Below are 21324 nucleotides of genomic sequence, written 5' to 3' on the forward strand. Positions count from 1 at the left end.
CTCTCAGGAGCAGGGATCCAGCAGCTCTCAGGTCATCACTGAATGGAAACTTCACACTTCTGATCCAACGCAGTTTTGATTGATTTATTCTTCATGATGATGTTTTGGGGAAAACACTCCCGAGATGCCTCGTTGTCTAAAGACATCAATCTTTTGATGGTTGATTGTGGTGGGTGGGTTGTGAGCTCCGTGGGTTATGGTGGTGGTGGTGGTGGTGGTAGGCGGGGGGGGGGGCAGTTGGCACTGGAGTTTGTTTGTGAGTGAGTGTGTGTAGGCATGTGAACTTGGCAAAGGCACGGTATGAGTGATTCCACTGATGCTATTGTCTCCTGGAGACATGAGGGTTCAGCCTGGGTGGCGTGTTTTAAGCCCCGTGATGCATTCACTCTCCAAAGGGAGGATTAGTGAGGAACATGCAACAGGATTTGTCTTTTCTCTGGAATGGCTCAATTTCATATCTCCTTCAACAGAGGCTCAAGTTAGGGTTCAATGAATCGCAAGATTATTATTCCATGGATTCTTAAATAAATGCAAAAGCATGATGGATATTATTCTGGTCCCAAACAGGAGAAAGCAAAAAAGAGACACTCAAACCTTAAATTTGTGAGTCATTATTTGCAGCGTTTGTCCTCTATCAGCCTCTCAACATCGGTGACTGAAGGTTTGGTCCTAATTGTGCCAGAGGTACCATTCTTGCCTCCAGTATACTTGAAAAGAAAAAGAAACAAAGAACAAAAACCATTCAAATGAATGTGTACGTTTGCATACCTCCATCTGTTTCTTTGTCCATCTGCTGTTCTTACCATTTTTTGACTGTTTTCACATTTGAGAGTATTTTCCCTCCACTTTTTTCCATGATCTAAAATGAATCAATTGACGATTCATTCCTTGACTCCTTTGTTGTCGTTTCTGCCGACCGCCATCGAACCAGACCGTGATGTCATCGCTTTTCAAGGCACGCAGAGGCAAGTCACTAAAAAAGGAGTCTTTAAGGTAATGGAAAATGATGTTGGTGGACTGAACCAATTGGAACCAGTTTTCAACTGGAACCAGTTCATAGAAGAAGAACAGCTGACGTGTTGGTCCAGCTGGTGAGGCTGAGGCACCGCCGACCCGGGCACTGAGGGACACATGGATGTTTTCATCTTACTAGGTAACGAATCCAACAAGTAAACGCTGTGTTTGTTCACGTGCCACTTGTTCTGTCATTATATTCCACATTGACTGGTACTCTGCTGCTGCTGGTCACTCTTAAAAAGGTTACTTTTTTCTATCTCTTTCTTCCTTGTTAAATAGAGGTTAAATATCAAAAATCCTTTGCAGAAAAACAAGAATCTTTGTGTAAAGATGAAAGCGGCCAAAACTGAACTCAGCTCAGCAGTTGGACGCCGTGGCCTCCGCTGTGTTTCAGCCGGCATGAAGTAGCAGCGATGTAAGTCTGGGGGAACCTTTGAGGGAGGATTAATGTGAGTGGGGGTCTGCTGATGCATGCTCATGCCTCCTCAGGTCTCAATAATTCACATTGTCAGCTGAAGAGCCCGAGCTGAGCACCAACCCGGAGCTGTCTCTCATCATAACACACAGCCAAGAGCCTGTCAGAACAGATGAAGCCACCGGCTCAGCACTGTCGAGGAACATTGAGCTGTAATTCACATCCTCCTACCCCGACAGGCCTCACTAAATCCAGGTCCTGCAACGTCACCCTGGCGCCTAATCAAGACCGCATGACCCTCAGGAGCGCTGCAGTCAGTTGGCAGGAGCGGCAATGAGTTAGTCGCCGTGCTTCCCCGTCACAGGATCCTGGTACCTATGATGGGTGTTTGGTTCGGGGGAGGGCAGCACACACTAGGGATCCAGTACAACATCTCTGCTTGGTTCTGGAGCTTCCAGAGGTTGCGGAGCTTTCAGAGGCAGGGAGTAGAAATATATAGAAAGAACAGTTATGTTTGCAGAGGTTAAAACTTACCCACATGTTTCATGTAGAGGTTCATCACAGCATCATCAGTGATGTCATCATTATCAGCGTCTCTCCAGTTGCCGCAGCAATGATAAACAATGATGCCGAAAGAGACGTCAGTCCCTCATGGAAAAACCTTTACAAAAGAGGAGGAATAGGACCGGTGGAGCTGGTCGTGGGGAAGTTGATGTTGATGCTTGTTGGCGTAGCAACAGTCTCACTGTGATGAATTCCTGATATTTGTCACAGGTTTTATTCAGTCACATGACTGTGACTGCTGTCCTTAACCTCGCTCACACAACCGCCCTTCTGTTGGTTTGGTTTTGTGAGTGTCTGTATGGATGCCAAGCCAAGCTGGACGAATTGAACCAGCTGCCCTCGTGTTGAGACCGCTGCACCCCCCTGTACCCGACTATCCTCTCGAAGATATTTGTGACATCCCTGACACTTCGTCATCTTCTGTCTGACAGCAAGCGTCACCTTCAGAGTCGCCTGTAATAACCAGCACAAAGTGACCTTCGCAGCAGCGCCAGCAGTACCTGGATTGGAGGGCATGTGCAGGTGTTGCTAGCGAAGTCTTGCTGTCACCTTGTGGGTTATTCACTCAGCCAGATGAGTAGCACACATCTAACACCGCTATCATGTGCAAACTGTGTTTCAGCAATATGGAAATGAACCTCTGAGGGCTTGTTGGGATGAACACGTGTAAAGATACGCAACATCACACTGCAGCCGCCGCTGGTACGGCTTGTCGAGGCCCAGAGAAGCTGGATCTCACCACAATTAGCAGCAGCAGCAGTCTGATATTTGTGCTGATATACACAGCCTGGCAGATGTCTACAGAAGCTGAAAAGCCCCCTCGTCCCTCTTAAAGTGAAAAAATTCCTGCAAGTAGCTGACAATTTCACGCTATCAGCAAACAGAATCCACATCTGTGTTTGAGTGGCTTAATTAAGCCATAATGAAGAAGAGAGGATGTTAGATCCAGCTCAGGGATTTCTGGTGCGCAGCGTCAGACCTCATTTACACCACTCAGCACTGTGATTGGCACCCGCGTCTCCAGGAACCTGCAGGGATGTGAATGAAGAAATGAAAACTCCCAGCTACAAGCAAGAATGAAGCCCCTCGGATGTATGAACTAAAATGTAATTTCCTTCAAGAACATCGAAGTAGCAGACATGACTCGATTCAACAGAACAAATCACCAGGCTGCTGTAGCTGACACAAACGCCTGCTTTAATACTCAACATGCACCTTTAAGTTGACAAGGTGTGTGTGCAAGAGGGCAAATTACAAACACGGACACTAAAAACTCTCCAGCTGGACCAAAGTGCTACTTCACTCGTACTGGCAAGAACCAGTGGAAGAGAGCAGATCTCTCCTAGACTGGATCCCTGTACTGGATCCCTTTCAAATCCACAACAGACTTCAAAGTTCTTCTCCTCACATCAAAGCCCTCAACAATCAGGCACCTTCATATCTGTCAGCAAGAACCCTTCGCTCCCAGGACACAGACTCTAAATTGACCGTAGGCGTGGCTGGGAGAGCCAATGGTTGTCTGTCTCTATGTGTTGGCCCTGCCATGGACTGGTGACCTGTCCAGGGGGAAGGCTGCTGGGATAGGCTCCACCCCCACCACCCTCAACAGGAGGAGAGGGAGAACATGGAGGGATGGAGGGGTGGATGGATGATGGATGGATGGATGGATGGATGGATGGATGATGGGTGGATGGATGGAGGGATGGATGGTTGGATGGATGGTTGGATGGATGGAGGGATGGAGGGATGGATGGATGGAGGGAATGGCATAAGAGTTAATTGACTGGTTGAAGAAAGACAGCAAAGCCCCAGTTTTCCAGAGTGGCGCTGTGAGGAGGAGGTGGTCCACACCTACCATCAGAGCTGGGGAAGGCGGCTCTGGTTCTGTTCGTCAGTTCTTTATGAGCTTGACACAGAAGCACCTGGAGTGCTCGGTGTTTGTTCTCATCTCTGTTCACTGTCGCCTCACAGTTTTCTTTCAAAGCAAAGTTGTACGGAGCTGAAAACTGACAAAGGTCTATCAAGTCCAATGTCAGATTTTGAAGGATACACATGAAGAGTTTATCACCGCACTTGTGAACACGCCATGCTCCCACTAAACCGCTGTAAATGAAGAAGGCAGAGAAGTTTACTTCACATCATTCATTTGGAGTTAAAGAGACGCTTCTGTACAACACGGAAGGAGACCAAGAACACTCAAATCTCCTGGGTAAACTATGAAGGAACATCACTTCATCAAAATAAAGTTGAATGTGGGTTTTTTCTGTTGCTGTCAGAGTGAATGAAGGAACTCGCTTCCTTCAGCAATCAATTATGGCATTTTTCATTCCTCACAGAAGCCTGGCAAAGCAAACCATTTCGAAGGAATATTAAAGGAGCACGAGGTTTAATTAAACCTTTTAAAAAATGACTGAGGAATGGAAAAGAACTTTGTCATTATGATGGAACCACAGAGGACGAAAAGGGCAAGGTCCATATGATGTATCCAGAGAAACAATCTGCACATAAAGGTTATGACTTCCTCCTTGACCCTCCGCTCGCTTCATTAAATTCCCTCGCTTGTTTTGCATATCACTGCAACGTACAGAAAAACAAACATTACCCAAAGCGTCCTCGCCGCTGGCAGCCATCACTCAGCTCAGCGGGGTTTTAGTGTCATTAATGCATTGCTTAGTGTCTGTAGCCACAGAATTTGGGTTTCGTTGCTAGCGTCTGATTACTCTGCAGCAGAAGACGCTCTTTAACCAAAAACAGCTCCAATAAATTCACCTCCCGCTAAAAAGACGTTCGCATGATCAACACGTGGAATGTTTGGGCGCTGAAGCGGCAGGAGTCGATTTCTCAGGAGACCAAAGCAGAGCGAAGAGGCCATTTTCCAGCACGTGCAGCTGACGCAGCGCAGCTCAGTCCAGTTGTCAGAACCCTACTGGGCCGCCATCATCCCGCTGTGGCCTGCTAACTGTATATGTTGCTCGTCCTTTTTGATAGATGTCCATTTCTCCATGCAATTTAGCACATGTAGTTTAAATTTCCTTAAATGTATTTATCTATTTTTTTCTACATTTTGTTGCTTTTATATTGCATGTTCATTTATTTTTATGTTCTAATTCCATTTTTGCTGCTGTAACACCTGAGGTCCCCATGTGTGGGATGAATAAAGGATAATGAACTGTCCTATTTGGAAGAAGAAGACACGCTAACCTCTTTAGCTGGACTGAACCGCAACAAACCAGCCAATAAGAACCTTCCCTCTTTGAAAAAACACCTGACTACAGAGTGACATGTTGTGCTTGTCACTCTGCCTCCTCACGGCCGCCATGGAGCAGGAAGGGGGCTGCTGCTCCCTCACTCGTCCCAGCTCGGTGGGGTCCTTCTGGCATTCCAGGCTTTGAGTTTGAAAACCTGCAGCTCCTGAAAGCATCGTTAGGAGCTGTGCCACTTCTGTGACAGAGAGGAAGAAGAATGGCTGAAGCTGTATCAGACTTATTTAGCTTGGCATCAGCCTTTGAAGTTGCTTTGGCATTTCACAATGTAGGAAAATTCTAACACATGAAAGGAGTCATCCATCACTCTCTGGACCGCCGGGGCGACCAGCTCATCTGCTGCCACGCTCCAAAAATGACAACATGAATGAACACAGTTCACAAATGTGAAATTAGACAAGTTTAAAAAAAGACACACAGATGCTACTCGTATATTTACTCAGGAGAATCCTGCTGCCACGACCAGCCACCTGCAGAGGGTGAAGCTGCACCTCTCCTTCACCTTCCAAACCGAGACTCTTGCACCTGTGACCTTCTGACCTTTAGGCCATCTCTGCTTCCGCCTCAGACTGTTGCCACTCACGTGCCTCAGAATCTGAATCAGGACTCAGAGAATTCAGCGCGCAAACAAGATTCAATCTCCTTTCATACAAACTGGCTTTTATTATTGTCGAGAGCAAAAACGACAGGGTCAGAAGAAGTACTAAAGAAACAAATATGAAGTAAAAACAGGGGTCCGCAGGGGAGTCCATCTTGGACAGCGACTTCCTGTTTTCTCTTTGTTTCACTTGAAATACAAGCACTGTAGTAGTAGATTCTCGTGCTCAGTCAGAGTAGTACACAAAACACACAAGTACATTTAATCCTTGTTTTTATGTAGGAAGTAGATGTCCAGACGACGGAGCTTCTTTCACGCTTGCAGGTTTTTGGGTGACTTGTAAAAAGCAGAACTCTAAAACATCATTAATATACTGAGGAGAAAATGGGATTGGAAATATGAGAACTGATTTGAACAGTGACAAGTAAAGTGATTAAACAGAAGGAGTTAAGAGCGGACAGCCAAAGTCAGTGGGTGTTCTTGGTCTTCGTCTTAGCAGCTGAAGCATCAGAACAGCTGCTGTCTGTCCACAGCTGCTCAACTTTGAGATGTGACTTTGTGACGAAGTAGGACCGTCCTCCAAAGATAAAGTTGGGCTCACATTGTTAGCTTCTGCCTCTGATTTTCAGTTTTATTGAAATTTCTGTACCTCTAGGAATTTGTAGAGCAAGGTTACAGAGAGCGGTTTTAATCCCTTTAACATTCAAGTTCTTCACATGCTCACATGCAGAGGGAGGAAAACTGGCTTTATCTGATCTAGGTCACCCTTTGAAACTAAATCGCTGTTTGCCTTCAGAGGCGTATGGCATCCTTGTTTTTCCATGCGAGCCCTTATCTGAGAGGAGATGGTAGATGCCCCCCCCAGTTCACAGCTGGGGGCTGGGAGTCACACTTGCTGTCCTCGACTGCTGCTGGACACCAAACAGCCCCACGGGACAAAAAGGGTTCAAGGGCCTTTATCGAGGGCCGAGTGATGGCACAAACAAACGTTCCTCATTCACCCTCCTGGCTCCCTGCTGCTGTGGGATTTAGTGAGTGGAGCTCCACCAGCTCGTCTGACCCGCCCAGGCCTAAAAGCCGAGTCAGACCTGCCATTATCTCTCCAGTCTTTACAGCGTTGCTCCTCTCAGACTCAGAGCTGTCTTACGTTTCCTTACACCGTTATGGTCTATTATTGTAATCCAAGAGGACAGTTTTCCTCCCCGGTGTCCTCCCTCCCTCCCTCCCTCATGACTCGGCTGGACTCTCTCATCCTGATGAAGTCACAACTGAGACCGCCTGCCTTGGTCTAGATCCTGAGAGACACTCAAGATCCACGACACTGAGGGATAAAAATGCCGGACATCTGGATGTCCAGGACACCTGGTCACCTGACCTCACCTGTCTTTTTCTGACTCCAGCTTTTGAAAACCATGACAGATGATACATTCATTGACCGTTTGGCCACATGTTTGAAGATGTTTCCAGCCAAATATCCAAATTATTCCTCCCAGTTTCCATGTTTATTTCATTCCATGAACTCTATTGGAGTGACTTCCTGGTCGAGCTCCATGCCGCGAGACACAACGGTGACTGCTGGCCTCGGCACACTGGCAGCACTTTCACACACAAGCATGTCAGTCACATGTTCCATTCCTGCCTGCACCTTGGTTGTGTTTCACTACTGAAACATCCTGATAGAACCGCAAACAAGTCGCTGGTGTGACTTGAAATGAATCTAAAATGTATTTGTGGGAGGGGGCAGTTGACATATTTTGTCAGGTAAATCAAATGAAATCCATCACAAACTTGATGGCAGGTCCCCTGGGTGTTGAATGTGTCCCACCGCTCAGTCAGTGCTGAGGAATCCAGCGCGCCTGAGGGTGGAGGTGAAAATGGCTGGGGAGGTCCCACAGTGACACTCATGGCCTTTTCAAAGAGAACTTCTTCCAGGACGTCTCGGGCCGGACAGACGAACAACACCTGGCAGTCACACAGGCAAATGCATGTAGGACGAGGGCTCTTTGGGCTGATTTTCTAGATGATTCACCTCTTTAAGCTCACCGGCTGTGCCACAGTTCCCAGAGTGATGGATGGCGCTCACCTGATCACTCGCTCTCATGTTGTCGTCTGGCCTTGCTGCCAACAAACCGGCTCATTAATAAACCTCAGTGATTAATTTCCGAACGTTCCTCCTGCGTCCTTTTCCTTGTTGTCTTTAAAAGAAGGCATCCCTCTAATTAGTGAACACTGATTGAGCAGCGCGAGAATAAAGCCCTGGGACGACGTGAAGGAGCGCTGAAGGAAATTAATCAAGAGTAGCAGGTGCTTGTGGCGGCAGGCTAATAGACGTTCATGAGCATTTAACCAGCAACGGACACTCGGCGATAGCTTGAAGTACCGTGAAACCACAGATGAACTATTCTGTAGTGTATTTACACATATAAATACACATATACATGTACATGGGGATAGAAAGATAGATAGATAGGCAAAGTATTCCTATCAGTGAAGTACTTTATATTCAGTGCACATGAGCTGTTCTCTCTGGGGGCTGAGTGGCGAGTCTGACATTTCCTTGCTCAATTTGTGTAACACTCAGTGTCACTCACCTACTTCATTATGTATATTTAAATATGTGACATTTGGTGAAACAATAACCTTTTGGTTAGAGAAGCATGAACCCAAAACGGAGGTTGCATGCAAACATGCAGCGTGATGATCACACGCCAGCACACAGGTAGCCTCACCACTTTGATGGCGTCCTCCTATACCACAAGCATGCAATCACTCAAAATAGAAGCTTTCTTCATTTCCATCTCATCGAGGAAAGTACCACATGTATCTCTACTGGTACTGTATGAACCCACTGTTGTACTGTGATGACCACAGATATTAGTGTACAGTTTCACTTTAAGATGAGATGAGATGAGGGGTGGCCCGGTGGAGCAGTGGTCCTCACTGTGGCCCCCAGCAAGAAGGTTGTGGATGGAGCAGTGGTCCTCACTGTGGCCCCCATCAAGAAGGTTGTGGGTGGAGCCCCGGCTGCAGCACGGGGTCTTTCTGGGTGAGTCTCCATGTTCTCCCTGTTCCTGCTGGGTTCTCTCTGGTACTCCAGCTTCCTCCACAGTCCAAAGACATCAAGAGGGACCAGGTTAATCCAGACTCTAAATTGACCGTAGGCGTGGCTGGGAGAGCCAATGGTTGTCTGTCTCTATGTGTTGGCCCTGCCATGGACTGGTGACCTGTCCAGGGGGAAGGCTGCTGGGATAGGCTCCACCCCCACCACCCTCAACAGGAGGAGAGGGGGAACATGGAGGGATGGAGGGATGAATGGGTGGAGGGATGGATGGTGGATGGATGGATGGATGGGTGGATGATGGAGAGATGGATGGGTGGATGGATGGGTGGATGGATGGATGAATGGGTGGGGGATGGATGGGTAGATGGATGGATGGATGATGGAGGGATGGATGGGTGGATGGATGGATTGGTGGATGGATGGAAGGATGGATGGATGATGGATGGATGGAAGGATGGATGATGGATGGATGGAGGGATGGATGATGGATGGATGGAGGGATGGATGATGGATGGATGGACTTTTTTTTAATGCAAACCTTCTCTGTTTGATTCACCCAAAGGGAATTAAAGGGAAAGTACCTACAAAGGCCCTGATTCAGCGATTAATAGTGCATGGTCTCACACAGGCGCTTTAGGGGCGTGTCCAATCTGTTCCAATCAGTTAACACATGAAATGGAGGCAAAGTCAGCCACATGCCTTTGTCCTGTACTGAATCCCAGGTGTGTTTGCGGCCTAGGAGCTGAATTATGCTGTTTCCTCTGGAGAGTTTCGTCTCCCCAGACAAATTTTGTTGTGTTTGTTTTGTTGTTCAAATACCCATGAAGTTTGCTGCAGGCACGTCACTGCACGGGAGAACATGAGCAACCACTGAGAGAATGGATGATGGATGGAAGGATGGATGGATGATGGATGGGTGGATGGATGGATGGGTGGATGGATGGAGGGATGGATGGATGATGGATGGATGATGGATGGATGGGTGGATGGAAGAATGAATGGAAGGATGGACGATGGATGGGTGGATTGATGGATGGGTGAATGAATGGAAGGATGGATGGAAGGATGGATGATGGATGGATGGATGGATGGATGATGGATGGGTGGATGATGGATGGTTGGATGGGTGGATGGATGGATGGAGGGATGGGTGGGTGGATGGATGGATGGAGGGATGGATGATGGATGGATGGATGGAGGGATGATGGATGAATGGAAGGATGGATGGATGATGGATGGATGGATGATGGATGGGTGGATGGATGGAGGGATGGATGGATGGATGGGTGAATGGAAGGATGGATAATGGATGGGTGGATGGATGATGGATGGAGGGATGGATGATGGATGGATGGATGGATGGATGGGTGGATGGATGATGGATGGGTGGATGGATGGAGGGATGGATGGATGGATGGGTGAATGGAAGGATGGATAATGGATGGGTGGATGGATGATGGATGGAGGGATGGATGATGGATGGATGGATGGGTGGATGATGGATGGTTGGATGGATGGATGGATGATGGATGGGTGGATGATGGATGGTTGGATGGATGGATGGAGGGATGGGTGGATGATGGATGGAGGTGTTTTGAGCCAGGCAGCCCAGATCACCAGGCCTCTGGCCCTCAGGGGTCTGAGCTGTGTGGGGTTCTGTGTTGGGGTTGTTTTTCATGTCAAAGTGTTTAATTCCACCCAAAGTTCTGACCTGTCCCCACATCTCTGAACCTGATCAATTCTGTTGTCTCTTGTTTGGTGGCCAGTTTTTGTCATGCCGTTAGTTTTAACATTCATTTTCTCTTTTGTGTTAAATGTGATGAATGCTGCGACTCTTCTTTTAAGGGATCTCAGGTAATGACCAGGCTGCTGGCTGGAATAAACATTTTTATTAAGTTATAGTTTTAGAAAAATCCAACACAATTTCACAAAACAATTATTAACATGCACAATTTTAGTATACAAGACAAAATAGTTACTTTTCAATATGAAAATGCATTTCTACATGTCAGTATCTCACAGAGATCATTGATTAATACACCAGTATTAAGGCTAAAGAACACACGATAGTGAAGCAGTAAGCTTGTCTTGGATGGCCATGTTTCAAAAATATATATGCAAGCTATTTACACTGCACCGGGCCACTCGGGTCGACCTAGCAACAACAACCACGGCGACCAATCGAGTCAGAAACAGAGATGGCGTTCTTTCCCGATCGCTGCATGTCAGCCACTCCCTGCCACTGGTGTCTGCTGGGTCTGTCGTGGGGAGTCAGACTGGTGAGTCTGCAGGGATGTCTGAGTAAAACCAAAACCTTCCTGCGAACCTGGGCTGCTTGCCGAGAACCTGCTGGTGCCGGCGGGGCTTCCTCTCACAGACCCGTCCCCCCACATTGCTGCAGCGATGTTTGGAGGCCACCCAGAAGTTGGCAGGGCCGCGGCTCCCTCCACACCGGGTGGGGATGATGATGTCACCAATCAACACCACTGCCGTGATTCCAGGGGGTGAAAGCAAAGGTTCAGCTGTGCATAAACAACACACATGACATCATCATCACCACCACCAGCAGCTTCGCACCTCTCCTGCTTTTTGTGTGATGACACTCGGAGTCCCGTTGTGACACTTGACACATCTACGCTCAACTCAAGGAGTCATGTGACGTTCATGAGTCCTTTGGATTCACTGAGAGGATTTATAGTTATTGTTCTACGTTCTGTTCTTATTTCAGGTATTTAACCCGAGAACCTAAAAAGTCAGCTCTCACTCTGAGATGGTGTTACAGTTTTCTTGATAAGCCCCGCCCACCTGATTCTGGTCAACAGCTCGCAAAACTTTTATGACTTCAGTGATCAGATCATTTAGGGTTCATACAATTTGAAAGACATTTACTTCACTTATAATTTGTTAGCTCGTAAATTTTGTTCTCAGACTTTTTTTTTAATGCAAACCTTCTCTGTTTGATTCACCCAAAGGGAATTAAAGGGAAAGTACCTACAAAGGCCCTGATTCAGCGATTAATAGTGCATGGTCTCACACAGGCGCTTTAGGGGCGTGTCCAATCTGTTCCAATCAGTTAACACATGAAATGGAGGCAAAGTCAGCCACATGCCTTTGTCCTGTACTGAATCCCAGGTGTGTTTGCGGCCTAGGAGCTGAATTATGCTGTTTCCTCTGGAGAGTTTCGTCTCCCCAGACAAATTTTCACTTTGTTGTTCAAATACCCATGAAGTTTGCTGCAGGCACGTCACTGCACGGGAGAACATGAGCAACCACTGAGAGAATGCTCTCTAATCTTAAAATGATTGAAGAAACCCGAATCCATTAATATGAAGCACAATCAAGAAAACACCTGGAGGACGGCTGATGAACCCCCACAGCAGCTGTGTGAAACTGAGTCCCTCGCTGAGTGACCTTTAGAGGAACACAGATAATTCTGGGATTCTGATCGACCCAGGCGCCAATGGCACAGGACATTTAAATAAGCCATGAAGTTCCGCTGCCGTGCCTGATGTGAATGCACCAGCACCTCCCTCCTTGGAAAGACACACTTATAGTTTCTGCCGTGTGGCGCCTGCTGCAGGTATATGATAAATATGCATCGTGTATTTGTTTATCCTCATCAAACAAGTTGAGTGCAGCTTTGGAGGGAGGCTCCATGTGTGCCAGCATCTACAGGAGCAGCAGGAATCCGCCGCTGCTCCCCGAGGTGAGGCAGACGTGATGCACACAGTAATCATCCTTCACACTGGAATGTTTCACGTTTGTGCTGCTGCTGTGTGTAACAAGAAGAGTGCGTGTGTGTTGTGCACACGCCTATGCAGGCACATCTTACTGTCTGAAGGATGCGCCCTGAATAGCAGGGGTGGAGGGGTTAAAGGTTCCACTGCACCATCAGTGTTGCAGATGCTTTGTGCTGCCTCAGGACAGGGAAGCAGCCGCTCGCACCTCTTTGAGATGACGCACCCTGGGGTGCACCAATGAGCACATTTCTCATTTGAACATGGGGGAGAACATTAAAACTACAACGGTGCGAGCGAGGGGGGAGGATGGAGCCTGACAGGTGTCAGCAGTGACCCCCCACTTTCAGAACGGCTCCAGGGTTGAGAGTGAATTTCCTGTTCCATTCTGCATAAAGAGTTTCACAAGTTTAAGGAGAATATGATTTTCACTTGTGGAACCCTGGTGGGCGGTCACTGTTGAGCTCTCCATCACCGGCTCAAGGCGAGGAAGTTTTGGATCACGTATTTGCACACACAAGCTGCTTTAACGCCCGGCCACACCAGAGAGACAGCAGGATTGATTCACACATTCATCTTGAAGTAGGCGGTGCTACGGGCTGGGACGAGAGGATGGCTGCTTCAAGCTAAACTGTTAGCATACTAGCAGCAGTCAGTTGCATGACTTCAGCGTCCCTAATATTAGCGTACATCCCTGCTGGCATTTCCAACTCGAAGAAAACAACTCTTCACAGGAGCTGTGAGAGGATCAAAGTGACGGAATGTCTTTTTTCTTCTATTTTAAATGCCAGCAGGCAGCGGGGGAGACTTGGCCGATGTGCTGGTGCTAAAATGAGGGAAGTACTAAATCCAAGAAGACAAGGATCCAACTTTTCAAGTCTAAACGAAAGTTCACAGGACGGTGACAGACGCACGAAGGTCTGCGCTGATGGACATCACATCCTGAATGAAGTCCTGTTTGGATCGAGGACGTCAGAAAGAACTGCACCGCATCTATAAATCTCTGTTGAGCCCAAACACAGAAGCAGGGTGCACAATCAGTGAATCCAAATTTGTGTTTTAGATTTTTAGAAAAAGTATCAAAACTCAAAAGGTTCAAAACATTTACAAGGATCAAGTCAAAGGAACCGTCGCTCTGAGGAGTCGGTCCGCCGGCCGCTCGCGTCCGAATGAAGCTGCCTGAGCAACTTTAGTGAGCGACGACAGAATTCAAGAGTGCTCCACAGAATCAGAGAACACGAGCATGTGACTTGTTCTCACCTATGAGAGACCAGAGCAAATTCTTAATGCTGTCGACAAATGCTAGTTGACTAGCTTATTGGCTGTCATTTAGTAAGAGAGCTAGTAGTAGTAGTAGTCGTAGTAGTAGTAGTAGTAGTCATAGTAGTAGCAGCACAGGAAGAATTGTATCTTCTGCTATTTTGGGCTCTGCAGCTCTCCACCACCACAAATCGGAGAACTCGAATGCTGTCAACCAGGCTGGTGTGACCCGGCTTTAAACTTCTGAGACTCAAGATCCAGTCGCACAGCTGGAGGAGCACAGCTGGCGGAGCACAGCTGGTGGAGCACAGCTGGAGGAGCACAGCTGGAGGAGCACAGCTGGCGGAGCACAGCTGGAGGAGCACAGCTGGCGGAGCACAGCTGGCGGAGCACAGCTGGCGGAGCACTGCAGTCTCCGGCGCTAACCTGATCAACAGGCCGGTCAGTGTTTCCGCTCCAAATTCAAATCAAGTCACTGTGTGCCTCGAAGAGAGTTTCATTTTTTTAACCTGTAAAAATGTGAATGGACACATTGAGACTTTGAGTAAAAACCGCACACATGGACATGTGAGAGGGAGCAGCGGGGAACATCTGAAACATCAGTCAACGTATCAAAAGAAGATGAGCACAAGAAGAACGTGGCCATCGGTCCATCAAGCAACTGAAACACGACAGCCGTAATCATGGGGCGGGAACATCAATACCCCATCGACTGGTGTGCAGCAGCCTCATCACCTCCACTCGGCTGGACCGAGCCAGCGGAGGAGAGGACAGCCTGATTATGTCAGGACTCTTTACCTCTGAGGTCTGCGCACCTGCTCTGATGGCAAAGTGAGGACAACCAGTCACCTTGCATCAAGTCCTTGTGCTTTCATTTGACTTTTGCACAGGGGGGCAAAATACGGACAACAACAGCCTGTGAGCTAGAGACTGTACACATCCCCGTGTTCAGCAAAGGCACAGCAATGAGCAGCAGACTGTTCCCCTCCACGGGAGTGCTGTCAGGACCCCCTCATCACAGTTCAGCTCCTACTTGGGGGCTTCTCACAGACTCATCTTCGTGGTGAGAGGACTGAGGAGTCGCTCCCTCAGCAGAGCAGCGAGGTTCCTTTTCTCACGATCCCGTCTGGTCAGTGTCCGATCAGCCCTGATAAGCTGGCGGTGAAATGTCAGCCATGTCTTTTGCTCTGATTCCAGTCAGGGGCTTTTGCTCAGTCCTGATATCTATTATTCTGCTGCCTTTAGAGCCCATGAATTAGACCACCAGAGGGGTCATTCATTTAGCACATCGGGGGCCTGAATACTGGGATCAAACGTCCCCGTATATCTCAGTCCACTGCTTTCATAAAGCTTCCAACCATTTTTTCGTATGTGCTCCACAAGCCCTCTAGTTCTGCCTTGTCAGGGTCCTTGACAGGAAAAGCAAGCAACACCTCTTCTGCAACATTTTTCATCTGAGCTTCTTGAAAGGGAAGGAGAAATGAAGACGAATCAAAAGACAGCTCTAGTGAAGGCACTGTTATCCTGCAGTCCGTCGTGCACTGGGCCAGCTGGTCATCCGCCGTGTAGCTGCTCTGTAACGTGATATATGGAACACAGGTCGTCTAAATGTAGAAGAGGGGCATTACACATGGGATCGGCTTGACACAGCAGCGCTGCACGTCTCTATTCTCTGCAGCCCCAGCTGAGGATGCAGGCTGTGATGGGCATTTATTATTCAGGGGCATGAGATGAGGAACAACACACAGAGATCTATCAGGGTGGGCTGGGCCGCAGAGATCGCTTGGGAGAGATGATCACATTTCAATGCCAATTTCATGATGCAGCTACTCAACACAAGAGCTGAGACGTTGATCATGGAATGGATTAATTCACTCGAGAGCTGTGCTGATCGTAGCTCAGGGAATGAATTTTCTGACACAAAAGTGAATGCAACCAGTTGCTACAGGCTAACCCTTCTGTTAAAACCTTGACATGACATATTTTTCAATGCAAAACATCTGAAATATTTTCAAAGCGACCATGAGCAGCATCTGTCACCTAGTTTGGTACAGACCGTAGGTGTAGAATGGATTTTAAGGCATTCGTATCCCCAGAAGATACTCGTAACATTTGTCATGTAGACAGAACTTCTAAAGTGAAACAGGGTGGCACTTCTGACACTGAAAGAAAAACTGAATCTCATGCACCCAAATCCTTCCGCCCCTTTCAGATGCTCCTGTGAGATGAGTGGCGTGGTCCCTTTGAAAGTTCGGCGCCGTCCTGCCGCTGAAGCCCAGGCCTGCAGCCGGTCCAGTGGAGGGTTAACACGGGACGTGCCGAAGAGAAGGAGCTCTCGAGGTTCTGATTAGACATCACCAGACGAAGCACAGCAGCCGGCTGATGAGGACCGTGGAGAGGAATAATGGGCTGAGGTGGCGGGCTCCTGATCCCCGGGCTCCCATGCCTGCAACCACAACCAGCAGAGCAGTGAGGAACCAGAAATCTCCCTCCAATCAAAAAAAGGAAATCTACACCTCGCTGTGCCATCCTCTAAGCTTCAAGTCTTCATAAAAACTCCAACCATGTGCCTACAGTGTTGTTCTTTGAGGGCTGAACTGTCTGGAGAAGACGCAGCTCATATCACGCCAAAGAGAAGCACCACAAACGGAGCCGTCCCGTCGTGGTACAGAACTGCTTCATGCGCTGCGCAGCCAGTCAACAAGGAACAATGACCTCATGGCAGGGATGGATGACAGCGTGCTCACATTTCTAAAAAGGTCACTTTTCTCTCACCGTCATAAGTCTGACGCACATGCTTGGCGAGGGACGTGATGAAGCCCCGTGAAATGCTTTCTGGGAATGATGGAGTTTATTCCTGTCAAAGAGGAAACGGTACGGCGAACTCACTGAGTTTGTGGATGTGGATGAGCTCACTGCCCACGCCTTCGCCGCCCTCACTCACAGGCTTGATCTGAATGAGATAGTTGTCATTGGTGGAGAGGCTGAGCTCCACGCTGGTTTTGTTGGTGGACACGGTGCTGATGTCATTGTGGCGATGTCTCTTCAGCAGCACCTGACACAGAACAGAGAGCTGATGGAGGGATCACGTTCTCTACACCCAAGATTGATCAGAGCTTTGCAGCGAACTGGAACCTACCAAATACCCGGTGACCTTTGACTCTGTCTCCATGGCTACCACAGGATCCCAATGCAGGGTGAGAGTGGAGCCAATCATGGTCCATTGTATATTGAGCGGCGCCTGATCAGGTGCTGGAAAAAGATCCACAGGCAGAGGAGTTCAGGTCTTGTTCAGACTGCAAGCAAATCCCATGACTCAGATCTCTTCCTGTGCTCACTGGCCTCCCGTGATGTCACCAGCCTATCAGCATGGGTTGCTATGGTGATGAGGGATGTCAGTAACTTCATACGCTGTTTTTGACTTTTTTCTTTAGCAGTACAAAAACACCCTCTGAAACCCTGGCTCTTCTGCGTTCATACACGGAATGTGCTGGGCTGTCGTCTGCGTTTGTCCTCTGACGTTCAGCTACTTTAGCGTCGCTCCATGGAAGCAGGTTGGCTGCTTTGACTACCTGGGTTAGATGATGACTGTTGAAAACTGATCTGGATACAGCCTAGCTAAGACAAAGATCGGGTTTGGGATGACATCTGAACAATGGGACTATTGCGGCTGCTGAGGGAATCCATGCATCAGTAAAATCTGAGTGAATATACTCAGCCATGCTCAGGGTTAAGTGACGAGGCCTTTTTAAGAAAACTGAAACTGGATCTCACAACAGGAAATGAAAAAGGTCCGGATGGACAAAGCTGGACTCTGATCCCTTTGGAAACAGGAGCACCCTGTTTCTCTTTTCTGGTATTTTAAGATGTTTGAAAAGCACGAAACCGCCAGAATGAAGCTCCCCCAGCGGTTGATGTGTAGCTTCACTGCCCTCTTACACATTCTCACGGCAGCCAGTGACATCCAGCAAAGCTTCCTCTCATGTTGAGCAGCTGCATCATGAAGTTTAGAGATTATTTCACCTCTCGAGGTGGAACTCACGCGGTTTCTTCGTGGTGACGTTGATGGGCGCCGACTGCGGCCCAGGGCCAGCCGTGTTGCAGGCAGATGCAGAGAGATAGTACCCTGTGTTTGCTTTCAGCCCCGTGATGTTCACCAGCGTGTAGTTTCCAGATATGCGCACTTTGCCAACAGTGTCAGGCTTGGTGTCATCTTCCCAGTACATGACCTGTTGGGGGGGTGAGAGGTCCTGATCACAGCTCAGCAGCTCCATAGCAGAGGTATTCTGTTGCATATTTTAGATGAATATTCCATCAGGACATGTGGGATGCTGTTTGTATTACAGACAAGGAGAAAGCTGTTATAAATAATACAGTTTTCTCTCGCAGAGTCTCAATTACCGATGCACATCCTCTCATAAACAGCGCCTTAGTAGGTCACATGACAACCCAGCAAAAAGCCAGTTTCCTTCATGAAAATGACTGTCTGGCTAAACTAGGCTCTACGAATGGACGGCACCAACAAACAAATCACCCTCCAAAAGCAAGGACGGCGATATTTGATGAAGCCAGCGGAGTATTTCTCACTTGCTTTGTGTCATCTTCAATATTCTTGCGTCTGGAATTCAGCGACATAAAAGTTAAGCCAACAAATAATAAAGATCTGCTCTCAGAGGACCTCTTGTCACTCAACCCTCCACTGAACACTGCTGCATTTCAAATGCGTTACCAGTTAAAGCTCTGACGGCAGGGCCAGGCCGGAGTTTACAGCAGAGCAGCCCACTGTAAGAACTGATTACATTAAAGAGAAACTAGATTGCATTTGCAGTCTCGGCGGCGAGCGCTGCATCCACGCTGTTGGTGGGCTTTTAAGATTCAGAGGCACTTCAGAACTTCGTGGAGGTAAGAACTCAGCTCTGCAAGCACAAAGTGGCCAGCGCTATGGCAACTGGAGGTCTTTGTGCCGAGGGCCAGAGGTGAGAGACACTGAAACAACAAAGCCCTCTTTGCAATCTTTGGAAAGTTGAAAGGTTATTTTTGCTTTGCTTTATTTGCGAGTTTGGTTGCTGGATTACTGGTGTTTCTCACAGAATGGGAATCTACAAATTTTCTCTCCAGGGAAAAAGAGGGAGGCGAGGACTGCTGCTGCTGCTACAGGTCAGCTGTTAATGTACATTTCAAGCATCTTTTGGGTGAAATTCTAGGTGTTTAGATTTTGAATTTGCTTTGCTGGAAGTAGTGACGGCTGCTGGCGGGCGCCAAGCTAAGCTGTTCCAGCCTGCAGAGGCATCAGCCATGTCAGCCTGGACAACCCAGCTGGGCGGCCACTGGCGGGGTCTCATAGCGGCCCGCGCAGGCCCGCGCAGGCCCGCGCAGGCCCGCGCAGGCCCGCACGGCCCGGTTGCATGTCACCAGGGCTTCAACGCTGGACTGGGGTGCGGATGATGACCAGCAGGAGAACCGTCACAGTGGGAATCTTTCACGGCACACTTTCAAACACCTATCGCCCTCAAAGTTGAACATTCTCAAATTAGATAAAAATATGAATTGAAGGTCTTTAGGCTGTGTTATGAATCCCATCACAATTTGCCTCTGTTTGCGTTTTTTTCTTTGACTTTGTATGAACCCGAATCGCTCAAATCATTTGCTTAGTTCAGTGCGAGCCCCACACAAGTGTTACACGGATGATCAAAAGGATGGAGTGAAAGGTTGAAACAAGAGAGAAGGAATGGTTATGAATGATACATCAGTCCCAGGAAAAAGCTATTAGAAAAACAAAGCGCGGTTAGCAGCGGGCCGTACCGTACCTCATACCCAAGCACTCTTTCGGGGACGGCCGGCAGAACCTCCCAGATCACTTCAATTTGTGTTGCAGACACATTTCTCGCCCGAACCCTCTTAGGAGCCACGCTGGGGACTGCAGGAAAGAGAGCGCAGGTGAGAATCCCAGAGACTCACTATCACACACTAACAGGAAGAAGAAGAAGGCACAGAACAGACCTGTAGTTTCACTGAAAAGCTATTTCCCCCACTCTCCCTTAATGGGATCTGTGACTGGCGTAAGGGAATACTATCTGCCCAGCAAATTCAATTAACAGCTTACCTCCCTGACAGCGCAGTGTGCTAAGTGTCTTTTAGGATTTCCTGTAATCTACCAGCGTGATAACTCATATAAAGTTGACATTCCCAGCTTGAGAGGGTGGGAAATACCAGCAATGGAGAAGAAAAAGTACCATCAGCAGTCAAGGTCGCAGTTGTAAGGAGATGTGATAGCATATTTAAGCCTCGCCGTCTTGGGCGTACCTTCCTCAGCTGAGTACACAGTGCTGATGGAGCTAAAAGGCCCCTCCCCTCGGTTGTTGTATGCTCCCACTTTCACGTCAAAAGGTGAGAAGGGTGGGATGGTGTCATTACGGAAGATGTAACGTGCTATGCCTGGTATGGAGATGACGGCTCGCGTCCACGTGACGGTACCCACGGGCCGGAAGGCAATGATGTAGCCGAAGCCCTCGCCATTCTGCAGTTCCTCTGGCACAGGCTGGGAGCAAAACACAAAACTATAGTGATATTAAAACGCATTGAGACATTGCGCTGTACCTCAACCAAGGGCTGCTGAGACCGGACACCTTTTACCTTCATTCTCACTTTGCTATGTAATTGAGGCTAAAGTGCTACACCCTTGTAGAGGAAGTGCTCTCTGTCCCTGCGTTCAGGGGGAGGAGCAGCACTCGCAGGCTGAGCCGGAGGAGAGGTGTCGCACTCTAATGTGGGTCATAAAATTGCTCAGTTCAATTCTGCACAATTAAGCAAAACCATTACTCGCTGGTGGAGAGAACAGTAAAATGTGACAGATGCCTTACCTCCCATGTTATCACTAATTCAGACTTGGTGCCGCCTCCGCCTCCGACATCAGTGGGAGCTGTGTCAGGCACTGGGGGGGAAGCCCAGAGGGAGAAAATGAGATTGCAGTTTCCAAAATGCAGCAAGACTGCACTGTCCTGGTCCCTGTCTTAGCACTCCCAAGTCCCTACACAGAGTAAACGTGTCAGGGACTAGGAAGCACGGCTGCTGCCCCAATGTCCGCCGCGTGAACAGCACGCCAAGAAGCCTGATGTTATGACAACTATTACATCCATTCAAGTCCTGTTACCACTTAGCTGCGTGGTGGCAGCGCAGGTGGAGGAGTGTCCTTGAGTCATCACGTTCAATGTGTCCTATCAGCTAACAGTCGCATCAGCAGGAACGCCTGACGATCGGCTGCTTATCGGGACCGAGGGTCATTTTCCAAACATGTTTTTTTCTCTACTGATTCTTACGAAACCTAAGTAACACCACCACATTCTGTTGTTGCTGTATTCCAAATCAAAATATCATGGCAAAATAGAATACAGTTAAGGCAGTTAAATAGG

General features: G+C 48.2%; 1 protein-coding gene across 1 annotated transcript in view; it reads right to left on the reverse strand.

Moving 5' to 3' along the window:
- Positions 1–10800: 10800 nt before the first annotated feature.
- cntn3b (contactin 3b) overlaps positions 10801–21324 on the reverse strand; it is a 57511-nt gene continuing 46987 nt past the window's right edge. Inside the window, exons 17-23 of the mRNA XM_086197441.1 lie at positions 20776–20846; positions 20219–20453; positions 19723–19832; positions 17958–18144; positions 17055–17167; positions 16805–16970; positions 10801–16361 (exon numbers count right to left, since the gene is read on the reverse strand). Coding sequence (XP_086053567.1) covers positions 16270–16361; positions 16805–16970; positions 17055–17167; positions 17958–18144; positions 19723–19832; positions 20219–20453; positions 20776–20846 — 974 coding nt within the window. The 3' untranslated portion in view covers positions 10801–16269. The remainder of the gene's footprint in view (positions 16362–16804; positions 16971–17054; positions 17168–17957; positions 18145–19722; positions 19833–20218; positions 20454–20775; positions 20847–21324) is intronic.

Source organism: Aulostomus chinensis, chromosome 3, assembly GCF_037954235.1.
Source record: "Aulostomus chinensis isolate RoL2024-O1b breed Wild chromosome 3, RoL_Achi_v1.0, whole genome shotgun sequence".
NCBI classification, from domain to species: Eukaryota; Metazoa; Chordata; class Actinopteri; order Syngnathiformes; family Aulostomidae; genus Aulostomus; species Aulostomus chinensis.